This window comes from Perognathus longimembris, chromosome 20, assembly GCF_023159225.1.
Source record: "Perognathus longimembris pacificus isolate PPM17 chromosome 20, ASM2315922v1, whole genome shotgun sequence".
Taxonomy (NCBI): Eukaryota; Metazoa; Chordata; class Mammalia; order Rodentia; family Heteromyidae; genus Perognathus; species Perognathus longimembris.
In genome coordinates, this window is record NC_063180.1 from 20,914,963 (window position 1) to 20,937,014 (window position 22,052).

Here is a 22,052-nt window from a genome sequence, read left to right on the forward strand (position 1 = left end):
CTGAGCCCTAAGGCTTGGGCAGCCGCCATTCTCACAGATGGAATAGTTCTTGACCAAGGGGCTCCATGAAATGGTTTCATCCCTGTTTATGCTCCCCTACATGTTCTTTATAAGTGGTCCCGTCGTCCACCCTGCCCCCCCCCCACGCCAACTCAGAAGGCTTCAGGGCCCAGGGCCTGTGGTTTACAAAGTTGGGGCCTGAATTCAAGCTCTTCCCTTGGGAAGCCAGGCTCTCAGTCCTCCAGTTCTCTGTTGGGTCCTCTAGTTCTCCATTGGGCAGCTGGGTAGGCAGATAACCCACACCCTGGCCAGTTCTAATGTCTGTTAACTATTTAATTGAAATGGAAGCATAACATGGTTCTAGAAAAATAAAGATTTAGGATACAAACTAGCCACGGGTCAGGATTGCCCTGGGGATGAGAGTAAATCTTTGGTCTGGGGCTGGAGGTGATGATGTGGATTTGAGTTTGGGTGTGTGTGGGGGAAGGGGGCCAAGGGGCTAACCCCCCTCCCACCTCACAGCCTAGCTCCTCTCTGGGCCCCGGGGCTGTGTCTTCTGCACGCAGGTTCCTCACAGTTCTGAGAATTCTGGGGATCGGTGGAATTACTAATGGAGTTGGGCAGGCCTGGGCCGGAGGCCTGGAGAGGCAGCCTCCCACAGGGTCCTTAACTCCGGGCGGTGTGTTCCAGGTAGAGAGGAGCAGAGTCTCAATTCAGGAGAACCCCCAGATAGACGGGGATGGCGTTCTGGGTGCCCCCCCCCTCCAACACCTTCATGGCTTTGAGACAAGGCGTTTCTGAGGGTCCCTGAGTCTTGAGCACCATTGTCAGGAGTGGCCATGGCGGCCCGCGGTCACAGCTCCAGCGGCTCCTCCACAGGCACCGACTGCAGCTGGGTCAGCACCTTGGCCTCGGCCTCCAGCCCCTCCTCCACCTCGGCCCCCGCTGTGGCCCCCAGGAGCAGTGCACTGGGCTCGGCCATCCTGAGCGCAGGGTGGGCAGCCGTGCCCATCCCCTTGTCCGCGTCCAGAAGCCCCTCGGTGCCCGAGCTCAGCTCCAGCCCCGCCGGCCACACGGGCACAGCAGGCACAGTGGGCACGGTGGCAGACGACAGCATCAGCCCTTCTGGTGGGGGTGCAGGGAAGCCAGGCAGGAGGCCGGCTGAGTCCGGGGAGAAGGGCAGGCTGGTGGTGGCGGCAGGAGTGGCCGGGCCCGGTGGCGGGGGCTGCAGGGGCAGCGTGCCCAATGTATGGGGCTCCGGGAGGGCCGGGCTGGGAGCCACCGGGAGGGCTCCCTCGGGGACAGAGATCGCAGGCTCTGGCTTCAGGGGCAGGACCTGGGAGACCAGCATGCTGGTGGGGAAGGTGGCGGTGAGGATGATCTTGCCCTGCTGTACCGCCACCCCGGTGACGATGGGGCTGCCGGACACAGGGTTGGCCAGCAGGAAGTTGCCTGTGGGGAGAAGAGCTGGTTAGTGCTGGAACAAAAAGCCCCAGGAAGCCAGGCACTGGTGGCTCACAGCCGTGATCCCAGCTACTCAGGGAGCTGAGATCTGAGGACCACAGTTCAAAGCCAGCCTGGGCAGGCAAGTCCATGAGACTCTTATCTCCAATCAACCGCCAGAAAAACCAGAAGTGGAGCTGTGGCGTAGGGACAGCACCCAGGCACTGAGTTCAAGCCCCAGGACAGACAGGAAAAAAAAAAAATCCCCTGGAGGTGCATGGGAGTCTGGCTATAGCCTGGGGTCCCAGTGAGAAGTAGGGGGAAGCCACTCCTGCCCTCAGTGCCACCCAAGCCTGAGGGCAGCAGGAGGTACCTGGGGCCGTGGCCGTGGGAAGCTGCAGGGCGGTGACACCCAGCCCGGAGTTGATGAGGTGCACGTTGGCAGGGCCCGCTGTGGCCGCCACCTTCACCGGGCTGCCCGGCCCGGCTGCCAGCAGCTGCAATGGGCCCACGGCCTGGGGCAGGGTCACCACCTGGGAGGTGGGCACCACCTGAGGCAGGTTCAGCAGCTGAGAGGTGGGGCCCAGGCTCGCAGGGTAGCCGGGAGATGGGGAGAGTGGCACTACCTGCGGGGCAGCCACGGTGGGCACTGGCCCTGGGGGCAGAGGGAAGGTGGCAGCTGGGATGGGGCCTGGCACCACTTGGGGCAGGGCCCCGGAGGCCTCCTCTCCAGCCAGTCCCGAAGCAGTCATCTGAGCCCCTTTGGTCTCAGGGGCTTCAGGTTGGGGTTCCTCCAGCCGAACCTCCCCAGTCTGAGGGTCCAAGACCAGGGCAGCCTTGGGCTGGCTGGCACCCTGGGCACTGGGTTGTGGGGGAGGGGGAGCCCCTCCCCCGGTGAGCAGCAGGGGGCCCAGGCCCGAGGCCTCGCCCAGGGCCAGGCTGTTGATGATGACGGGGCTCCCGTTGAGCAGCACTGCTGGGGAGCTGCCGGCTGCCAAGAAGCCTCCGTTCACCAAGATGGAGGAGGGGGCTCCGGGAGTGGGGGGGCTGGCCCCGGTCAGGAAGATGGGGCTCTGGGTGGGGGCCTCGGAGGCCCCAGCGGCCACACCCCTGTCCAGGTTCTCAGGACTGCGACTGGACTCCTCCTCAGTGGTGGGGTTCCCATCAGACTCGCTGTGGGGAGAAAGGCTGGTGACTGGTGGTCCTGAGGGGCCCGGGCTGACCACTGCCCCAAGCTTCCCTCACTAGGTCAGGCTGGGCCCAGGGCCTTTGCAAGCCCCGCCCATGGTAGACACTGGCGGACACTGGGGCAGGAGGCTGGGGCTGGAGCAAAGGGCAGGGAAGAAGAGGTTCTGCCTGGCTTTCTCTCCCGAGGTCGCCTTGGCCCCCGGCCGAGCCACTCAGGCTCTGCCCCAAGTCCCCTAGGTCGCCGTCGTAGCTGCCCGGGGAGCCAAGAGGTTCCTGCCAACTCGGTCCCCGCGTCCTTTTCCTCCCCAAGGGGGCGACGTCAGGGCCGGGGAGCAGGGGAGTGAGAGGCCGGGCCTCGGGGTGGGAGGGGAAGGGCTTGGGTTACAGGGAAACCGGAGCCCGGGAGGGTTCACGTTTCACAACAAAGGCAGGCGACCGACCACGCTGCTGGCACCCGGAGGGGGTGTGGGGGTGTGAAAGAGTAACGGCCAGGGGAAAGCGGGGCTCCCCTCCTCCCCCTAAAGAACCCCACCCCCCAGCCACCCTGCGTCTACCCGGGGAGGGAAGGACAGACGCCCCACAGGACCCCCTCCCCCCGTGGAAGGAGTGTTTTGAGGGCTGCAGCGGGTGGGGGTGCCCTCGGGAGGCCCGCCGCTCACCTCTTGCAGGGCGCGCCGCCGCCGCCGCCGCCGCCGCCGCCGGCCACCCCGGTGCGATCGCGCTGCCGCCGGTTCTTGAACCAGTTGCTGACCTGCGTGAGCGAGAGGCCGGTGAGCGCGGCCAGGCGGCGCTTCTCGTCGGGCGTGGGGTAGCGGTTGCCGCGGTAGCAGGCCTTGAGCGCGGCGCGCGAGCGCTCCTTGAAGCAGTACACCGTCTCCTCGCCGTCCCAGATGGTCTTGGGCAGCGGGAACTTCTTCCGCAGCCGGTACTTGTCCACGGCGCCCAGCGCCCGGCCGCGGGCGCGCTCGGCCTCGTGGTAGCGCGCGCGCAGGTAGAGGTCCTGCAGGAAGGCGTGGTGCGCGGCGGGGAACGGGCGGCTCTCGAGCAGCCGGTAGAGCTCGGCGTACTCGCCCCGCTGGAAAGCCACCAGGGCCCGCGCGCGCACCACCGGATCGCTGCCACGTAGGCGCTCGGCCGGGGGCAGAGCGCCCAGGAAGCGGCTCAGGCGGCCGGCGTGGCCCGCCTGGAGCAGCGCCTCGCACACGCACGCCACCTGCTCGGGCGAGAAGCGGAGGCCCGTGGACGGCTCGGCGGCGGCCTCCTGCGGGGACGACCCGGGGATACCTGGGGACCCCGAGTTCTCCGTTCCCGCCGTAGCTTCGCCCGCCCCGGCCCCGGCTGCTGCGGCCGCCGCCGCCGCCGCCTCACCCTCGGCCGCTTGCAAAGTCTGCAGGAGCTGGCGCGCCTCGTCTTCGTCCTCGTCCTCCTCCTCCTCCGCGGCTGCAGCCGCCGGCCCCGCGCTCGGCTCGGCAGGCACGGTAGCCATGTTTTGCAACTTTGGGAAGTTCCTCCCTCCTTCTCCGCCTCCCTCGGGCTTTCCCCAGCCCCCCTCCCCGCCTGTCCCCCTTCTCCGCCCCCCCCCACGCGTTTCCCGATCTTCTCGCTGCCCCCCACCCTGTGCCAGACCCAGCTCTCCACTTGGGTCTCGGTTCCCGTGAGTGTCCGTCCCCCACCCCGTCTGTCCGGGATTCTCCCTTTGTTTTCCCTCCGCTTCTGGCCGCGCTTTCTGCCTGCCCCTTCAACCGCCCCCTCCCGCGTGTGCCTAGGGCTCAGGGCCTCAGTTTCCCCGTCGGGACAACAGAGAAGGTAACGGGCTGTCCAGAAGGGCCAAGGGCGCGAAGCCGCCTCCGCCCCGAAACAGCTCTTGCAGTCCTCCGCCTCCGGGGTCCACGGCAGGCCCCCCCACTCGGCATCTCGGCGCGCGCTCCGCCCCTCGGAATTCCCGGCTCCGCAGGGGGGCGGGCCTGGCAGGGAGGAGGGGCGGGGAAATGAGCCAAAAAGTTTGCCACAACTTTTCTTGGGTCTCTGTCCCGGGAGCGGATGCGCGTGGCTCGCACAGGCGCAGTGGAAGGCTGGGGGGACGGCCGCGCGGGCTGCTGGCCCAGCCCCCTTTTTCCAGGCTGGGCCCCGCACAGCTGGGCTACAGCTGGGTGGGGGGCGGTGCCTCCCCCTCCCCCTCCTGGTGGGATCCAGAAGCCCCGCCCTCACCTCCCCTTCACCCCTCCCCCCCAGCCTTGATTCGTCCATAGTCCGTCCAGCTAGCTTCTCGCCAAGCCATTGGCCGCCCTCACTCGCCTCCTGATTGGCCCACTGGGCAGCTTCCTCCCCACCCATATTTTCAGAGCGAAGTCAAAGAATCTGGAGCTTTGGGCAGAGAAGAGGGGTCTTTTATTCGCCGGGCAGGGGGTGGGGTTCTAGGTGGGGACAGGTAATAAATACCGAGGAATGTCGAGTCTCAGTGCCTCCAAAACGTGGATTTGGTGCTGGGGTCCTGGAGCCTGTCAGCCAGTCGGAGGACAAGGTCAATAAATACTCAAACCACCGAGGCAGGTGGAGCCAACTGTGGCTCCGATAGCAGCGCACGTGAGAAGGGAAGGGGGGGAGAGGGGGACTCAGGAATCCCCGAAAAAGCTGGGCTGGTCAAAGCAAAGGCGCCCGGCAGAGGTGGCAGAGGTCGTGCCGAACGTTTGCCCCAGAGAACAAGGATTCATGCGCCAGTTGTTTTGCCAGCCGCTGGCGGTGGGTGGGTGCGGGGAGGGTGGAAATCGGATGGCCGAACCCTGGCTTGCCGCCTTCGTGGGGCCGTAGTTTTCCCATCCACGTCAGGGCTAAGCGAAGAAGTGTGTGATGCCCCGCGCCCCGCAGTGGCGTTGGCATTCCTGGCCATAACCCCGCCCCCGTAGCCCGGCTCTCCCTCCCCAGCTACGGCTCCTCCCTCCCCGGCCGCCAGGGGGCGGGCACGGATCACAGGATCGGAGCTGGGCGAAGACCGTGGCCGGCTGCTCCAGGGCTGTGCATTGGCCCAAGTGGGGGGCTTGTCTGGGGCTCTAGGGTTCAGGGGGCGAAGGAGGCTGCCGGGGAAAGCCAGACGGGGGCGGGAGGGCTGGTGCGGGCCACCAGCCCAGTGCAGCCCAGGGCGGCGGCACAAGCCACAACAGCGGCGAGCAGGAGCAGGCCACGCGCCTCCGGTAGGCCAGGCCTAGGGATCTGCGGGGGAGAGGGGCGGGGTCAGCACTCACCCGGCCTGGGCCCCTTAGATGGCTCTGCCCGGGACCTGCCCCGCCTTCCACCACTAGCAGCTCCCCTTGGTCAGCTCGCAATCCTGTCAGAGCTCATTACTGGCTGCTTCCTAGCGGCCCATTCTGATTGGCTGCCCCAGCCTCCTCCCTCCCTGTGTTGGGCGGAGCCAGGATAGAAGCACAGCCAAGCGGCGGTGGCACGGGGTGGGGCGGCGTGGGACGTACCCGGGCAGGGAGCAGCAGGTGGCGGCGGTGCAGGGGGCCCGGCCCCACCAGCGGGCACTGGCCCAGAGCCACGGCCGGGGGGCCATCTAGCTGGAGAGAGAAGGGACAGGTGACCCGATCGGAGCCCAGCCGCCCACAGCGGTGGACGAGGGGCAGCGAATGAGGCCGGGGAGGGAATCTCGGGGAATGGCTGAGGCGGCTTTAAGTGCGAGGTCTGCACCAAGGCAGAACTGGCAAACGTGGTGCCGCGTGAAAGACGTCTGCCTTCTGGAATCTTACAGAAGTAGGATAGGGAGCGGGAAGGGAGGAGCAGGCAGGGGAAGGCAGGGGTCTTACATGGGAAGGTGGATCCGTGGCCCGGGGACTGGGGACCCCCGTGACAGCTGGAAGGAGAAGAGAGAGGCGTATGGCGCGTGGAGGGCGGGCAGGGCGGTGGCGCGGCGTGCCCCAGCCTGGGCCCCCTCCCCTGGGGACCCACACTCAGCCGGCGCCTCCTCCCTCTCCCCAGCCCTCGGGGGAGGCGGGATGCGGACTCGCCTGTGGCTCCCTGGGCCTGTAGCAGCTCCATCCGCTCCTGCAGCTGCCGGACGCGCTCCTCCAGCTCCCGGTTCCGAGCCTCTGCCTCCTGCAGCTGACTGCGGGAAAGATCGGGAGAGTGAGCTCGCGGGTGACCCGCCGGGGGCCGCCGGGAGGCGCCGGCCCATGCCCAATCCGACCTGGCGAAGTTCTGGTTAGCCGATCGGATGGCCTCCAGCTCACGGCTCAGGCTCTGCCGCGTGAGCACCTCCTCCTCTAGGGCCTCCTGGAGCTCTCGCAGGGTCACCTCGCTCTCTGCTTCGGCCACAGCTGCGGGGGCAGCCATGGACTGGGCCGCTTCAGCCTGGGGGGAGGGGACCACGACCAGGACCAGGCTCAGGCCGTAGAACTGAATTTGTTCACCCTCTCAGCCCCTGGGCTCCTGCGGTGGGGTTCATGGGAACCCATGAACTATCCCAAAAACAACCCAACTCGACCACTACTCTTCCTCCTTGAGATTTCTTCAGCTCTGGAGAAGTGCTTGGGGACAAGGCCTGCTCCTGCAGAAGGTGCTTGTTTCTTGCTGATGTCTGCAGCCTCCCCTCCTGCCCCGGGGCTGCAGCCTCCCCTCCTGCCCCGGGGCCAGCCTTGGAAGAAACCTCCAGTGGTTTTGAAAAAACAGCACCACAGTGGCCTCTTCTGATTTCTCCCCAGGGAAACCTGACCACCCCCTCCCCTACCTGCTACTCACTGTTTCCTGGGGTGGGGACACCGAAGGGGGCAATGCCAGCTCCGCACTGGGCGCTTGCACTTGTGGCTCAGGCAACTGCTGGGCCTCCTCCAGTTCCATGGGTATGGAGTCTGGGACCTCATTATCCCTTGGGAGAGGGGAGGGAGTGGCTGCCAATGGGGTCTCCCTAGCCTGGGCACAGGAGCAGTGCCCTAAGCCCCCTGCTTCACAAACCTAAGGAAACCAATTGCCAAGTCCAACTCTACCTAGAGAAAGCCTTGCCCCTCAAATTACCTCACCGCCCCCCTGAGGTGGGTGGGGGTAGCTGCCTTTTCTAATCCTCCTGTAGGAATTTGGAGTCCAGATAACTGGTTCTAGGGTATATCCATTTCTTCAAGAACCTCTTAGGCCTCAGAATAGGCAGGGGACACAGTGACAATGATTCCATCCAGCTCTAGGGACCCTGAGATGTGATCCACTTTTTTTGGCCAGTCCTGGGGCTTGAACTCAGGGCCTGGGCACTGTCCATGAGCTTCTTTTGCTCAAGGCTAGCACTCAACCACTCAAGCCACAGCACCATTTCTGGCCTTTTCTGTTTATGTGGTGCTGAGGAATCAAACCCAGGGCTTCCTGCATGCTAGGCAAGCACTCTACCATTAAGCCACATCCCCAGCCCAGATCCACTCTTGAGAGCATCCTCCAGATACCAAATCACCCTCACACTGCACACCTGCCTTCACTGGGGTCTGCCAACCCAGCAGTCCCTCTCGCAGAACTATGTCTCAGGACCAGTCCTGCAATGACCTGGCCTGCCAAGGAGGAGGCACCTGGCTCCTCAGGCATCTCAGGAAAGATGGCAGTTGTGCTTGCCCTGTGTGAGCCAAGAACCAGGGACAGGGCTGGAGGCACCCAAGACTGCTTGTTTTGCCTCATCCCATTCTTTTTCTTGATGGTAGTGGGGTTTAAACTAAGTGCCTTGGGCATTTTAACCAGGTGCTCTACCTTTGAACCACACCTCCAGCCTCAATTCCTGTTTTCTAATTTGCTTGTGAGAAACATGGTCATATTTGTAAGACAGATGATTTTAAAAGGCTTTATTGTTACACAAGTGATTGGATGATGTTTGTGTTCTGTTAAAATTCATTACAGGCTGGGCACCAATGGCTCACACCATAATTCTAGCTAATCAGGAGCCTGCGATCTGAGGATAACCATTCAAAACCAGCCTGCATAGGAAAGTCTGTGAGACTCTCATCTCCAGCAAAAAGCTAGAAGTGGAGTTGTGGCTCAAAGTGATAAGAGCGCTGGCCTTGAGCAAAAAGAAAAGGCTCAGGAACAGCATCCAGGACCTGAGTTCAAGCCCCAGGACCAACACACACACACAAATTCATTAAAGAAATGCCCTGACATTGTAACTAGACATAGTGACTAGAAGGCTCAGACTAGGTCCTCATGTGTAACATTGAGTCTACTTAAGGGACCCTAAGCATCCTTGGTCCCAAGACTGATCTTGCAAACCACCTGGGCCCTGGTGACCCGCAACAACCTCCGGAGGGCCTCTGTTCCCTCCAGTCCTATGATGCGCTTACCTGAGGGCCACGCAGGAGTAGGAGTAGCCCACGAAAGGCAGGTGAACACCCAGTGGCATGACTTCCTGCATGTCTGACAGCGTCTCCTTCATGAGAGAGGCACAGGTGTGACCAGTATTTGTCTGGGCGGGCCCCTTACCCTTTCCCATCATGCCTCAAATGTCCCTCCTGAGCCTTGCCCAACACAAGGGTTATCTAAAATGGCCTCTGCTATGCTGTAATTACTCTCAGGGCAGGGACAGGAGAGCCCCAGGACAGCATGAGGAACAAAAAGGTGGCTCTCTCCACTCAAGACAACCCCTTCCCCAGGAGAGCCCTCAATGCCCTACCCCCTACATTCTGCCATCTCAGCCCTTGTCACTGTGAGACCTCATTATTGGGAGGGATTGCTAAATTGAGGTCTCCAACAGGGCCTTTGCAGGAGGAAGAATGATCCAAGACCCCAGGAGGATTACCCCAGTTTTTTTTGTTTGTTTATTTTTGCCAATCCTGGGACTTGAAATCAGGGCCTGGGCACTGTCCCTGAGCTTCCTTTGCTCAAGGCTAGCACTACCACTTGAGCCACAGCGCCACTTCTGGCTTTGTTATATGGTACTGAGGAATCGAACCCAGGGCTTCGTGCATACTAGGCAAGCATTCTGCTACTATGCCACATTCCCAGCCCAATTACCCCAGTTTTAAGGAGGGGAAAGAGGCTCCCAGAATGAGCAGAGCCTCAGGTACGTACCCCTCCCCCGCTCACCATGGCAGTGAGCCCATCCTCCACCACGTCGAAGTTGCACGTGTCTGTGGCACCCTCAAAGTCCGGTGTGAAGGGGGGCACACTGTTGCCAAGCCCCTCCCAGTCCAGGCCAAGGAAGAAAGGATGCTTGCGGAAGTCATCCACTCCACCCCGGCCTAGCCGGACATCAGCAGGACACAACAGCCCCTGGATGAGGTCTCGAGCTTCCTCGGGTATGCCTGTATCAGCTAGCGGCAGAGACAGGTGCTCCTACATGGAGGGAGGAGGAGATGAGGGCCTGGCCACCCCATGCAGGGGTACCAGGGGCTCCTAAGCATGGCGCTCACCTTGTAGTGGACAATTTTGCCATAGGTCTCCGCTGTGGAGTCGGCATAGAAGGGCGTCTGCCCGTAGAACATTTCATAGGCAAACACACCAAGCGCCCACCAGTCACATTCAGGCCCATAGCTGCCAGTTCCGGGCGTGCCGCCCACGGCTTGCAGGATCTCAGGGGACAAGTAGTCTGGGGTTCCGACGGCGACCAGCGACCGCACCTACATCCGCAGGACTGGATGCTCAGTCCCTCTCCGGGTCCCACGGGGTACCCATCACCGGGCAGGGCGACCCCTCCGCTGAACCTGGCTCCTCCCGCGAGCCCCAGCCCTGCCTCACCGGGCAGCCCAGGCTCCCGCCCCCCCTGCTCACTCTTCCATCCGCCCCCAGCTTGAGACAGGAGCCGAAGTCAGCCAGCCGAATGTGGCCACAGCGGTCCAGTAAGATGTTGTCGGGTTTTATGTCCCTGTGAGGAGAGGAGTGCCAAGGGGGGCGTGAACTGCCCACTCCCGCTGCCGGGCTCCGCCCCTTGGGGGGTCACCTCTGGTCCAGCTACTCTGATCTCGCCCAGGCCCCGCTCCCAGCGGATCCCACCTAATAGGATCCCATTTTAACAATCTTCCAGGTAGGTGCCGTCCCACGTGCACCGGCAGGGCCCTGGCGCTGCCACGCCCACCAGTGCACACAGCCCACCAGTCCACGCAGCCCACCTGTGCACGTAGCCCAGCCGGTGCACCGAGTCTATGGCCATGACGATCTCCGCCAGGTAGAAGCGTGCCATCTCGGCGGGGATCCGCTCCCCAAACTTGCTCAGCAGTGTTAACAGGTCCCCACCCACGTAGTACTCCATGACCAGGTACTGGGTGCGGGGGTGACAGGGTCAGCAGCCCTGCCCAGGTGCTTCTCCGAAGATGTCACTCCCCCCCTCACCCTCTCCCCGGCATTCGGGAAATAAAAGACCCCAGAGACCGCCGAGGCCAGTTCCACCTCCGCCTGGGACGTGATAAGCAGTCCTTCCCAGTTGCCGTGGCCCTCACCAGGTAGTTCTCGTCCTGGAAGGCGAAGTGCAGCTCTGTGATCCAGCGCCGGTCCCCGTTCACCAACACATCCCGCTCTTCCCTGAAGCACGACACCTGCGCCAGGCACCCAGAGGAGCCGAGGGGCTGAAGCCGGGAGGGGACGCACCCACCCCCACCCCCGTCCCAGCCCCGTCCCTCACCTCGCCCCTCTTCAGCATGTCCCACTTATTCATGATCTTCATGGCATACACCTGGCCCGTCTGCCTCATCTTCACCACCGCTACCTGGAAGGCCAAAGCAGAGTGGCCGTAGTGGGACGGCGGGGAAGCCGCAGGAGCCGCCCACAGGGACCCGGCCCGGCGCCTGGCCCCGCCCCCGCTCCCACCCAATCCCAGGTTCACGCTCATTCATCAATTTCTGCGGCTCCGCCCGGCTCCCACGCCCCGCCCACCTCAGCTCAAGTCCCGGCTCCGGCCGCCTGGGACTCACCTCGCTGAACGCCCCGCGTCCGATCACCTTCAGAATCTCAAAGTCATCCCTCTGCAGCCGGACCTCCTTAAGCCTCGCCACAATGGGCTCCGCTGAGGGTGGCGGCGGCAGGGGGGAGGGGGTGAAGGTGAGAACCCAGCAGCGGGCAGCCTGCCCCTCAGTCCCCCCCCGCCCCGCCCCCCCGCACTTCTCCATACACTTCCCTTCTCCATACACTTCCTGGGCTCCGGAATCTGCCCCCAAGGGCTCTCCCACATAAACAGTATGTCAAGTTCTGGGAATCCTAAACTGCTCTATCGTGGAGCAACCCTTTTGAGACCGGCTCTGGAAGGGTACACGGTGGAAAAGATAACAAATGTGTGCAGAGCAGGTGGTTCTTTAGAACGGGGGCCCAGGCCCCAGGCATGGCTGAGGCCTTCGGTGGGATGCGTAGAGCTCCCAGTCAGTGTTTTGTGCTGTGGCCCAGAACCACACTGCAGTATTGGGGGGCTGGGAGAAGGAAGAAGGGGACCAGGCCGGAGGATTGCGGAGGATGCACAGCCTTTGTGCAGTGTTAAGGCAGGAGGGCATTTTTGCAGCTGGCAACCACAGAAGCCAAGGTCCTACAGCTACCTGGGGAGATGCTGGACACTGGGGGAGTGGGGGAAAGGAGCCTGGGCTCCCAGGGTGGAAGAAGTCTGGACTTGGGAGCCAGTGTGGAGGAGAAATGGGTGTGAACAGGAAAGAGGAGGGTTCTAGTGGGTTCTGGAGGGGAAAGGGGTTCAGAGAGAGTGGGAGGCCAAGGAAAAACCACCCAGGGCCAAGGATGGAGGAGGGAGGAGAGAGCCAAGACACCCAGCCCTTTTAAGGCAGCAGGAGCCCAGGCCCCCTCCCCCGCCCCAAGGCTTAGGAGGGGAGGGGCCCCAGGATGCAGCCCAGGCCACAAAAGGACTGCTCCTGGCAGGACAGGCAGACCCAAGCTCCCACTCTAGGTCTCAGTTTACCCTGCCAGCCCAGATCTACCTGCAGAAGGGCTGGAGGGGAGGGAAAACGGTCTTCAAAAGGCCCAGTGGTCTGGCCTGTGGCTTCCACCTTCCTATCTTTGAAATGGGGAAGGATGGGGCCTGGGTCCAAAAAGAGACAAGAGGGAGCTGGGAAAGGTAGGGACAAGACAGTGAGCAACTAAGACAGGGACACACAGGCCAAGAACCAAGAGGCAGACGCTGAGGGACAGAGAGGGTGCCAGAGTGACAAACTGGAGTGAGCAGGGGCGGGCAGAGCCGGCAGGGCAGGAAGCTGGCTCGGAAGTGGCCAGTTCCAAAGGCCTGGAAAGACCTCTGGGCCAAGGGGCTTTGTAGGACAGCTGGGGATGGAGAACTGAAGGGAGTGGCTGATATGGGGGGAGGGGAGTGGCATGGACCCTGTGGGGTGGACACACCCAAACCCCAAGTGGCAGAGGGCAAAGAGGGTGCTGGGTGGCGCCTGTGTGTCGAGCTCCTTCCCCCCAGAGCCAGAGTGAGTCACCACCCCCCCCCCCAGGGCCTGGACACCTGTCAGGGTTCTGGAGAGGCTGGCGCCCAACACCTGCCTGTCAGCTGCACCCTGGCAGCTGCCATACTGTCTCCCACTTCCCCACACCCTGGAAAGTTAGGTAGGGGGTGCAGAGACCATTGGAGGGGAAGGGTCTGAGGAGTGGGGGCAAGCTGTGCCCAGCCTACCCTGCCGTGGCTGAGTCATGGCTCACCCTTGCCTCTGCTGACTTTACTGTCCCACTAGAAACGACAAACTCCCACTTGCTCCCGGTAAGATCTGCAGGCATCCAAGCTGCCCCCCAGCTTCAAGTCCTGCCCCTGCACCCCCACCCCCAGGCAGCCCATGCAGGAGGACACTTACCCCACTGTAGGAAGTCCACCACGTACTTCTCCTGGGCCAGATCGGAGGCGCCCAACTCCTGGTGGACGCCCAGGAGAAGGTCTAGCAGGGGCTCCAGCCCCAGGAAGCCGGGGTCCAGCGCCAGCTGCTGGAGCTGCCTCAGCCGCACTTCGGCTGACATGTCGGCCAGGCTGCACCATGGCCCCTTCCCGGGCCGGGGCACAGGGTCCTCCGGTCACAGGGCCCGGCAGCCTGTGTCCGGGCCCCGGAGCCCAGGCCACATGTCTGCCTGTCCCTAGCTGTTCCTGGGGCCTCTCTGGCCACTTTTCTCTGTGGCTGAGGCCTCCTCCTCTATCCCCACCCCTTGGTCCAGCCCCGCTCTGGCCTCTCAGCTTTAACCCCTCATGAGCCAGCACCCCACTCCCTCCTTTCAAGGCTCCCCAAAACTCTTTACCACTGGAGATCCCAGGGAATCCCAACTCTCACGCCAGCAGTTCCCCCACAATAAGGAAGGCGTGGTGCTGGGAGCCCCAGGTATTGAGAGTAGAGCCTTTCCACTACCCAGAGGGGCCAACGGGAGCCAGCGATCTAGGGACTACCAAGCCAGCCACTCGGCTGGGCGCTGGGAAAGGGGCTGAGTCTGGGCAGGGGACAGGCCAGGGCCGCTTCTGTGAGTCAGCACTGATCCACTTTGGGGCAGTTACATTTGCCCTAGGCCTCTGCCTCAACGGCACTCACTTTTTCTTTGGCAGGAGGTGGGAAAGGAGGGGTAGGGAGAGGATTGGGACCCAGTTTGGGGTGGAGATTGGGAGGGGTGTACTCAGGAGCCAGGGCCAGGGGTGACCTGCCAGCAGGCGAAGTGGCTGAGCCAGGCCCTCCCCACACAGCAAAGGAGACCCTAAAATAGCTCCTTGGCCCCAGGCCGGGCAGCACATTCCTGCCCAGGCTGGGATTAGAAAGGAACACTGCAAGGGTGGAGGGGAAGAAAAGACAGGAAGAAGCCACTACAGGGCCAGGCTAGGCACTCCAGACAAAGACCTGTCAAAGAGGAGACTGAGAGGGACCCCAGCCCCCCCAAATGCCTGGAGGAGCCCCTCAGGGAATGCCCTGGAGCAGACTTGCTGGGGAACTTCAACTTCACAAGCGATGTCTGCTGAAAGCCTTGACAGGGGTCCTGGCTGCCCCTAGGAAATCTCCCAAAGGACCCAGCTCACCACTGCTGGTGCCCAGTGCCCTATGCCTCCTCTTCCCCTTTCCACCTGGCCCCATGCTGGGGAAGGCGGCTGGACCTCGGCTTCCTTGGGTTGGAGCTCAGCTCCCTGGCCAGCAGCCAGGTACCCCGACACTCCCTCCCCCGCAAAGGGAGCAGAGCCACTGTGCAAACAGGGAACTTTAGTATAAATAAGAGTCCTGGGGACAGGGAGGGCCTGGGGGGGCCCCAGATTTAACACTCTTCAGAAACACAAACAACAGCAAGGAGAGGGGGCAACCCTCTGCTGCGGAGCGAGGGCTCTGGTGGGCGAGGACTCGCCTTGGAGGATCCAGTCACATGCTGGGGAAAGGGCTGGGGACAACACTGACATTTTGGATAAAGGGGTCATTGCACTAGGTGGGGACAAGAAAGAGGCCACACAGGCCACTATCCCCACACTAGGCCAGCCTGGGGGACCCCACATGTGTTCAGGGCAGGGGCTTGGAGCAGTCCTTCGCTCATTGTTAGTCTTGTTAATACGTTGATCCATGAGGCCAGCGGGGAGGGTCACGGCTAGGAGGATGGGGACGTAGGGTAGGGACCCTGACATCCACAGCTTCACACCACAGTGCCACTTGGGGAGTTGCCTGGCTGGGAGGAGATTCCCTGGGGAGGAAGACACGGGCAAAGTTAGACACCACTGGCCTCTGCCCGGGCCCAGGGAGGGGCCAGCTGAGTCCTGGAAGCTGTGCTGGGCCTGGTCCTGTCCGTCAGTTACTGCCCTAGCACAGAGCAGCTCCCCTCGCTGCCCTCGGGGTCCAGGGCAGGGGATGGGGACAGGGAGGATTGAGAGAAGACGGGGCACTGGGGTCCCCTCCTGCCTTGCAGGGGCAGTCCTGAGACACTGGATGGGAGAGAACTTGGGGACAGTCCTACCTCTACCACTGACTCGCTGGGTGACCTGGGCCAACTTCCTTCCCCTGCCTGGGCCTCGGCCTCCTGGTCTGTGAACTAGGGAGACAGAGGGAGGTCTCAGTCGCACTCCCCCAGCCCCACCACCCCTGCCTCCAAGGCTCTGTGACTGTTCTGATTTCTAGGGGCCCAGGACTCCCCAAACCAGGGCTGCAGCCCTGAGAGAGCCTCAGCAAGGGCCAGGCCTGTGCTTCACCTGGGACTGGAGCCCACAGCCCCCACAGCCGGCCTGAAAGGCACCCTGTCCTGAAGGGTAAGCAGTCAGGGGATGACTGCTGAGGCCAGAGTTGCGGGATAGCTTTGGACCCAGCAGCGTCCCACCCTTGCTCTCCACAGTGGTGGATGCATTACCTCACAGTCTGAGAGCCAGGCGCAGGCTCTATCTCACCCCTTGTGGCCTAAAAACCTCAATTTCCCATAAAAAGTGGTTTGGTATGGAGTGACAGGTGCCAAGACAGGGGCCCCCTGGGCCTGTGGGGTGCTGTTCTGCCCTCTCTGTGCGAGTGCAGAGACTCACCGCCCTGCCGGGCCGGGCCCAGGTACAGATGAGGCCCTCCTGGCAGGCGGTGATGATGCAGTCCTCCAAGAACAGCAGCACGGTGAGCCGCTCCTGGGCGATCTTCTTGCACACCAGGGGCTCCAGCAGGGGCACCTCATGGATCCGGGGGCAGAGTGCGGTGCCCAGCACCTTGGCAGGATCCAGACGGCTGCGGGGGGCCGGGCCGCTGGGCTTGTCACCGCCGCCACCTGCACCGCCGCGGCTGATGTTGCCCAGGCTGTGGTAGCGCTTGTGCTCCTTGTCGGTGCCGCGCTCCCTGCGCTCCTGCAGCGTGAGGGTGGCAAAGCGGCCAATGCTGAACGGCACCCCGGCCTCCGCCGCAGCCCCTGGGGCCCCGGCCTTGCCTCCACCGCCGGCTGGGTGTGGCAGGCTGTTGGAGCGGGACAGGGAGCGGGGCAGGGGGCCGGGGCCTGGGGGGGTGGCGCCTGGCGTGCCCGGGAGCGTGCGGGCACGGGCCAGGGGCGGGTGTGGGGACAGCACGTCTTCCGTGAGGTCCCACAGGCAGAACTGCGTGTCCTGGCCAGCTGAGCCGAAGCGGTAGGTGACCGAGCCAGCCCTGGGCAGCGAGGACAGCGGGGCGCCACCACCGGACCCCGCCTCAGGATCCTCCTCTTCCTCCTCGCCACTTCGGTCACCCGTGTCCCCGTTGTCGCCGTCCCTGCTGGCTGACGCTGGCTCCTCGGCCCGTGTAGTGTAGGGGTCAAAGGCCACGGCGTTGACCCATGACTTGTGGCCGTGGCCTCGAGCCACCACGCGGCCCTCGGTGAAGGACCACACGGTGACCAGGTCGTCCTCGCCTCCTGTCACCACATAGCGGCCATCGGGGCTCCAGCACACACACAGCAGGCCCCCAAAGTAGCTCTTCATGAGTCCCCGCAAGAGCATGGAGTCGAAGTGGAAGACGCGCAGGCAGCCATCCTGGCTGACGCAGGCCAGGTGGCGGCCATCGGGGGAGAAGGCGAACTCGTTGAGGGGCCCCTCACCTACCGCCCACTTGGCCAGCGGGTTGCGGGGGGCCTTGCTCTTGGCCGCGTAGACAGCAAAGCCCTCGCCCTGCTTCAGCAGGCTGTACTGGGGTGGCGCCGAGGCGCAGGGGTGGCTCACGTTGTACAGGTACAGGTGGCCGCTGGCGTGCGAGGCCAGGAACAGGTTCTCTGACTCCGGCAGCCACTTCAGATAGGTCACCTTGGTCTTGTCGATCAAGCGCTGCAAAGGGAGACATCGGGCCTGGGAAAAGGCAATTGCCCTCCTTTCCCTCCAAGACTCTGCCCCAGCCCCAGCCCGCCAACCAGAGGAAGAAGGGTGGCCTGGGAGGGGGCCGCAGGGAGCTGAGGGAGCCTCAGCACCCATCTTTGGCAAAAGGACGGTCTAGCCACAGGACGTGTGTCCTGAACCTATCTAACCCTTTCTCCATCTTCGCTATGTCAGACTGAAGGCGAGACGCAGACTGGTGTGCCGGCGCAGGTGCAGAGCAGCGCACAGGATTGAAGACACTCCCAGCACTGGCAAGAGGTGCCCATCCTGCCGGTGGCACGAATCCAAACCTTCCAGGCATCCTGGCTCCTCTTTCCTCACAGTTTGTGTCCAACCCAACAACTCCAGTGGGCTGACCCAGCCCTCCATGGACAACCTGCCAGTCCTCCACACCTCCAACCTGGCCCAGGACCGTCTCCCAAGCCATCAGAGAAGCCCCCAGCACGGCCCTGCCCCCTTCTGCAATGCCGCTCTGCTCAACCTCTAGGCAGTCTGTGATGGACAAACCCCTCCCAAGGGTCCAGATGACACCTCAAGTGACACTGCTGAGAAAACTGGCAGTCCTCCACCATTTCTGTCTGGCTCAGAGCCTGCTCCTCAGGATTCCGTGTCCCTCTGGGTGGACACGACAGGCCCCTCCTTGGCAGGACTCACCTACATCCACTGTCCCCTCCCCTCCACTGCTGCTCCAGCCACCAGCCTGGGGGGGGGGGGGCATGCATCCCTCCTAGCTTTACAAATGGCCCTAGTTCAGATCACCAGGTGGCCATTCCTCCCACCTTTCCTGCTGTTATTTCCTCAAGCCCTGAGCACCTGCGGACGAAGACACCAAGCATCCATGTCCGTCTCTGCAGCCTGCCTGACCGCGAGGCAAGGACAGGCCTTTCTGTCCCTCAGCCAGCCAAGATGTGCCTGGAACCATGCCTGGATCAATCACTATTTTGTGAATGGAGAAGCTAATGAACTTTTAATCCATTCACTGTCCCCTTGTTCCCTTCAGCCATTGGCTCACTGAGAACACTTAAGGAACACTTCCTCTGGGCCAGAAACAAGAAGACAGGCTCAAGAGCAATTCCTGCCTAGGAGAAGGTCATTCGCTGGCACTTCCCTGGGAACCACACTGGTCCAGACGGAGTGCTCTGCCTGGATGAGCTCACAGCAGTCCCATTTTGTGGAGGGGGAAACTGAGGCCCAGGAAACAATCGCCTTCCCAAAGCAAAGGATGCAGCAAGAACTGGAATCCAACTTAAATATGAATGCCAAGAGCATTCAGAGTCCTGAACAGCTCCTAGCCTCAGGTCTTCTAACCTGAAAAATGGGTACCACGATTTCTCTTTTTTGGCAGTACTGGGTTTGAAGGCAGGGCCTCTCTTTCCCTGCCGCTCTACCACTTCAGCCACACCTCCACTTCTGGCATTTTGGTGGATAATTAGAGATAAGAGTCTCACAAACCGTTCTGCCTGGACTGGCTTTGAACTGTGATCCTCAGATCTTGGCCTCCCGAGGAGCTAGGATGATAAGCCTGAGCCACCCATGCCACTACAATTTCTTACCCACCATTTGACAAAAACTTAAAACAGTACAGTGCTAGGTCAGTACAGGGCCAGACCAGGAGAGGGTTGGGCATGGGGAGCACAGCTGGCACCCCTCTTCCTCACATTGCCCCCAGGCCTGTGCTGCTCCCAGGGAGCTGTGGTGAACGGCTGCAGAGGAGGGAGCCCTCAGGCCCTGCAATCACCTCCTCATTGAAGAGCTTGCTGGCATCCTTCTTGATGAGGTCCAGATACTGCACCTGGCCGGCCGAGAAGCCCACCAGAAGGGAGATGGTCTCCGTGGCAGCAGTGAACTGGTTGAAGTCGTGGCAGGTGGGCTGGGTGCCCTTGTAGATCCGCTTGTCGATGGGCTTGTTGAGGTCAATGGACTTGCATGGGGGGTGGAGAAGAGGTGTTATGGGTTTAGACCACTGAGAGGAAGGAGGACAGAGCTGAGGTTGGGGAAAACCACTAACAGGAAGTAGGGTTCAATCCCAGAGGGAAGTGGGAAGATGGGGAGGGAGGACAGGGCAACCACAGAGAGAAAGGGGACTTAAATCACAGGCAAGCTGGGGGAAAACCTTGACCACAAGCCCAGCTCCTGCCCCTCCCCTGGATTTAGGGGCACCCTTGCCCATAGCACCATGGTCCTTCCATTCTTTTCCAGGCCTCCCAGTGTCCAAAACCTCAGCCACTTCCTTGGGACTTTACTCAGTATTCCAAGACCCCCAAATCTCAGGATCACTCAAGTCCCAGCATCCCTTCAAACCTGGGGGCCATAGGCACCGTTCAGAGACCCACCAACCCTCATGGCCTCAATCTTTTAGGTACATTCACCACCTCTGAACTCTCAGTGTCTCCATCATTGGATCCCGCCCTTCTAGGCCTATGTCTCTTCCAAGATAAATGCCAGTTATGCCAGAAGACTTGCCGGCCTAGGCGCTTCCATTACCTCAGACCCCTCCCATCGGCCTAGACCTTCATTACCTCCAAACCCCTGTTTTCTCTAGGGCAGTATTCACCTGTTACCTCTAAGACCCATCATTACCAGCATTTCCAACTCCTGGGCTTCAGGGGCTTCATAATCCCCCGAATACACCTCCACACGGTAACACTTCTAGGTTCTCCATCTCCTCCGTGCCTGTCACCTCAGGATTCCTCATTGCTCCCCACCCCAGATCATCTCGTACACTGCCATCCCAACCCCTACGGAGAGGGACCTCCTCATCGCCTTCCGGAATCCCGCATGACGTTGCCCTGGGATGCCCATCACATCTAGGGTGGTTCCTCTGGACCCCAAGATGGGGAAGGACCCCTCCCCCACCCTCTCAGCTACTCAGGCCCTGCGACGCGAGCCCCACTCACCCGCTGACTCCCGCGGCGGCAGCAGCCCGGGTAGAAATAGAGCTCGCGGCCCAAGTTGAAGCAGACGCGGTCCCCGCCGGCGCCCAGCCCCGCGGGCGTGGCGGGCGGCTCCCCGGGCCCGTCGGGCTCCCCAAGGCGCACGAGGCTGAGGCGCACGGCGGGCAACGCGGGGCCCGGCCCGGGGCCTGCGGGTGGCGGGGAGGACGCGGGGCCCGTGGCGCCGGGGCCCGAGGCGGAGGCTGGGCCGGGCGGGGGCTGCGGGGGCTGCGGCGGCGCCGGGGTCTGGGCGGAAGCGGGTCCCGGCCTGCGGGCGGCGCCGTCGCCGGGGAGCAGCTTGTAGAAGCCCTCCCGGGTGCGGAACTGCGACTTGATCTCCGCGCAGTCCCCCATGGTGGCGCCGGGGCCCGAGCCGCCCTCCGCGCCGCCCGCCGCCATCTTGGGCGCCCCCCGGGCCCCGCCGCTGTCGGACCTCCGCCCGCAGCCGGGCCCCCAGCCGGAAGCCGCAGGCCCGCGCCGGAAGACGTAGGGTCGTCGCCCTGGAGACGCTTCTTCGATTGGCACCTGAATGAGGAGGTGGGACCAACCCCGTTCGTCGCTCGGGTAACGGTTCGGGGTGTGGGCGTGGCTGAGAGGTGGGTGTGACCTCTGTGCCTGTGGCAGGCTTGTGGTTGGCTACAGGGCGGGGCCTGCGGGCGTGGAGGGGCGGGGCTAATTGGAAAGCTCGGGTCCCTAACAACGTTGCCCTGGGAACCGTTTGCCTAGCAACGGAGGGACCCTCTGGAGGAGGACTGGTAGGAATCACAGCTCTCCCCAGGTCACAACCGACCCTAGGCGATGGCTGTGTATTCTTAAGGACTCTGAAATGCACCCCCTGACCTCCACTGTTCCCCAGATAATACGGATCTCCAACTTAAAAACAATTTTTTTTTGCCAGTACTGGGACTTGAACTCAGGGCCGGGACACTGTCCCTGAGCTTTTGGTCAAGGCCAGTGCTCTACCACGTGAGCCACAGCACCCCTTCTGGCTTTTTCTGTTGATGTGGTACTGAGGAATCAAACCCAGGGCTTTCATGCATGCTAGCCAAGCACTCCACCACTAAGCCACTTTCCCAGCCCTCCAACTTTTGTTGGTGGTACTGGGGTTTGAACTCAGGCATCTGCTATGCTGGACCAGTGCTGTGCCTCAAGCTCCTCACCCCTCCCCTCAACTTTTTTGATTTGGGGTCTTGCTAACTGCTCAAGCTGGCCTCAAACGCATGATTCTCCTACATCCACCTCCTAAGTAGCTGGGATTACAGGTGTGATCGCTGCCACCAAGCCTAGCTCTAACATATACTGAGGTTAACTTTTTTTCTCTCTTATTGTATTGGGATTTGGTTTCAGGGCCCCATTCTTGCTAGGCTGGAGCCATGCCTCCAATCCAGAATTTTGTTGGTGAATTGGAGATATGATCAACCTCATGGACTTTTCTACCTTGGCTGGCTTTGAACCACAATTCTCAGATCTCAGCCTCCTAGGTAGCTAAACATAGGGTATTTGCCACTGCCTGCCTAGCTTCCACCCTGATTTACCCATCACACTTCCTGCTTCTTAGAGGTTTGAGAAGTTATTCCCTCACATCCCATCATATTCTTTGGCCTTGGGCTTTTGCACATATAGTTTGGAATGCCTTATTCTGTTCTTGACCCTTTAAGACTTAACTTTGAGCCCAAGATTGATAATGTACACCTTCAATAAGGTGAGGCAGAAAAAGTTCAACTTTGAAGCCAACCTAAACTACAGAAGAAGACACTGTCTCAAAAATAAATAAAACATTAAGAAAAAAAGATTTGTAC

The 22,052-nt window shown here is 62.0% G+C and overlaps 3 protein-coding genes across 10 annotated transcripts; all 3 read right to left on the minus strand.

The window, feature by feature from the left end:
- Nucleotides 1–145: 145 nt before the first annotated feature.
- Nucleotides 146–4,989, minus strand: Six5 (SIX homeobox 5). Of its 3 annotated transcripts, XM_048369108.1 has the most exons (5): nt 4,000–4,989; nt 3,291–3,382; nt 2,070–2,616; nt 1,817–1,940; nt 146–1,452 (listed from the first exon to the last, which is right to left on the minus strand). In XM_048369108.1, the coding sequence occupies exons 1-5, from the start codon at nt 4,963–4,965 to the stop codon at nt 854–856; spliced, it is 2,328 nt and encodes a 775-aa protein (XP_048225065.1). In that variant the 5' UTR covers nt 4,966–4,989; the 3' UTR covers nt 146–853. The 3 variants fall into 3 exon arrangements, with proteins under 3 accessions (XP_048225065.1, XP_048225064.1, XP_048225067.1); XM_048369107.1 differs by having other exon boundaries at nt 1,817–2,616; XM_048369110.1 differs by having other exon boundaries at nt 1,817–2,616; nt 3,291–4,245.
- Nucleotides 4,990–5,002: 13 nt separating this feature from the next.
- Nucleotides 5,003–13,879, minus strand: Dmpk (DM1 protein kinase). 4 transcript variants are annotated; one of them, XM_048369116.1, is made up of 15 exons: nt 13,365–13,879; nt 11,493–11,584; nt 11,204–11,287; nt 11,022–11,117; nt 10,695–10,843; nt 10,357–10,450; nt 9,999–10,205; nt 9,673–9,921; nt 8,931–9,016; nt 7,363–7,489; nt 6,812–6,975; nt 6,633–6,730; nt 6,432–6,478; nt 6,096–6,181; nt 5,003–5,838 (listed from the first exon to the last, which is right to left on the minus strand). In XM_048369116.1, exons 1-15 carry the CDS (start codon nt 13,522–13,524, stop codon nt 5,679–5,681), a joined length of 1,899 nt encoding a protein of 632 aa, XP_048225073.1. In that variant the 5' UTR covers nt 13,525–13,879; the 3' UTR covers nt 5,003–5,678. The 4 variants fall into 4 exon arrangements, with proteins under 4 accessions (XP_048225073.1, XP_048225074.1, XP_048225071.1 ...); XM_048369117.1 differs by having other exon boundaries at nt 6,096–6,185; XM_048369114.1 differs by having other exon boundaries at nt 9,658–9,921.
- An 841-nt stretch (nt 13,880–14,720) lies between these two features.
- Nucleotides 14,721–20,712, minus strand: Dmwd (DM1 locus, WD repeat containing). 3 transcript variants are annotated; one of them, XM_048369112.1, is made up of 5 exons: nt 20,218–20,712; nt 19,059–19,241; nt 16,025–17,272; nt 15,472–15,546; nt 14,721–15,201 (listed from the first exon to the last, which is right to left on the minus strand). In XM_048369112.1, the coding sequence occupies exons 1-5, from the start codon at nt 20,650–20,652 to the stop codon at nt 15,154–15,156; spliced, it is 1,989 nt and encodes a 662-aa protein (XP_048225069.1). In that variant the 5' UTR covers nt 20,653–20,712; the 3' UTR covers nt 14,721–15,153. The 3 variants fall into 3 exon arrangements, with proteins under 3 accessions (XP_048225069.1, XP_048225070.1, XP_048225068.1); XM_048369113.1 differs by lacking the exon at nt 15,472–15,546; XM_048369111.1 differs by having other exon boundaries at nt 14,721–15,546.
- Nucleotides 20,713–22,052: the final 1,340 nt, after the last annotated feature.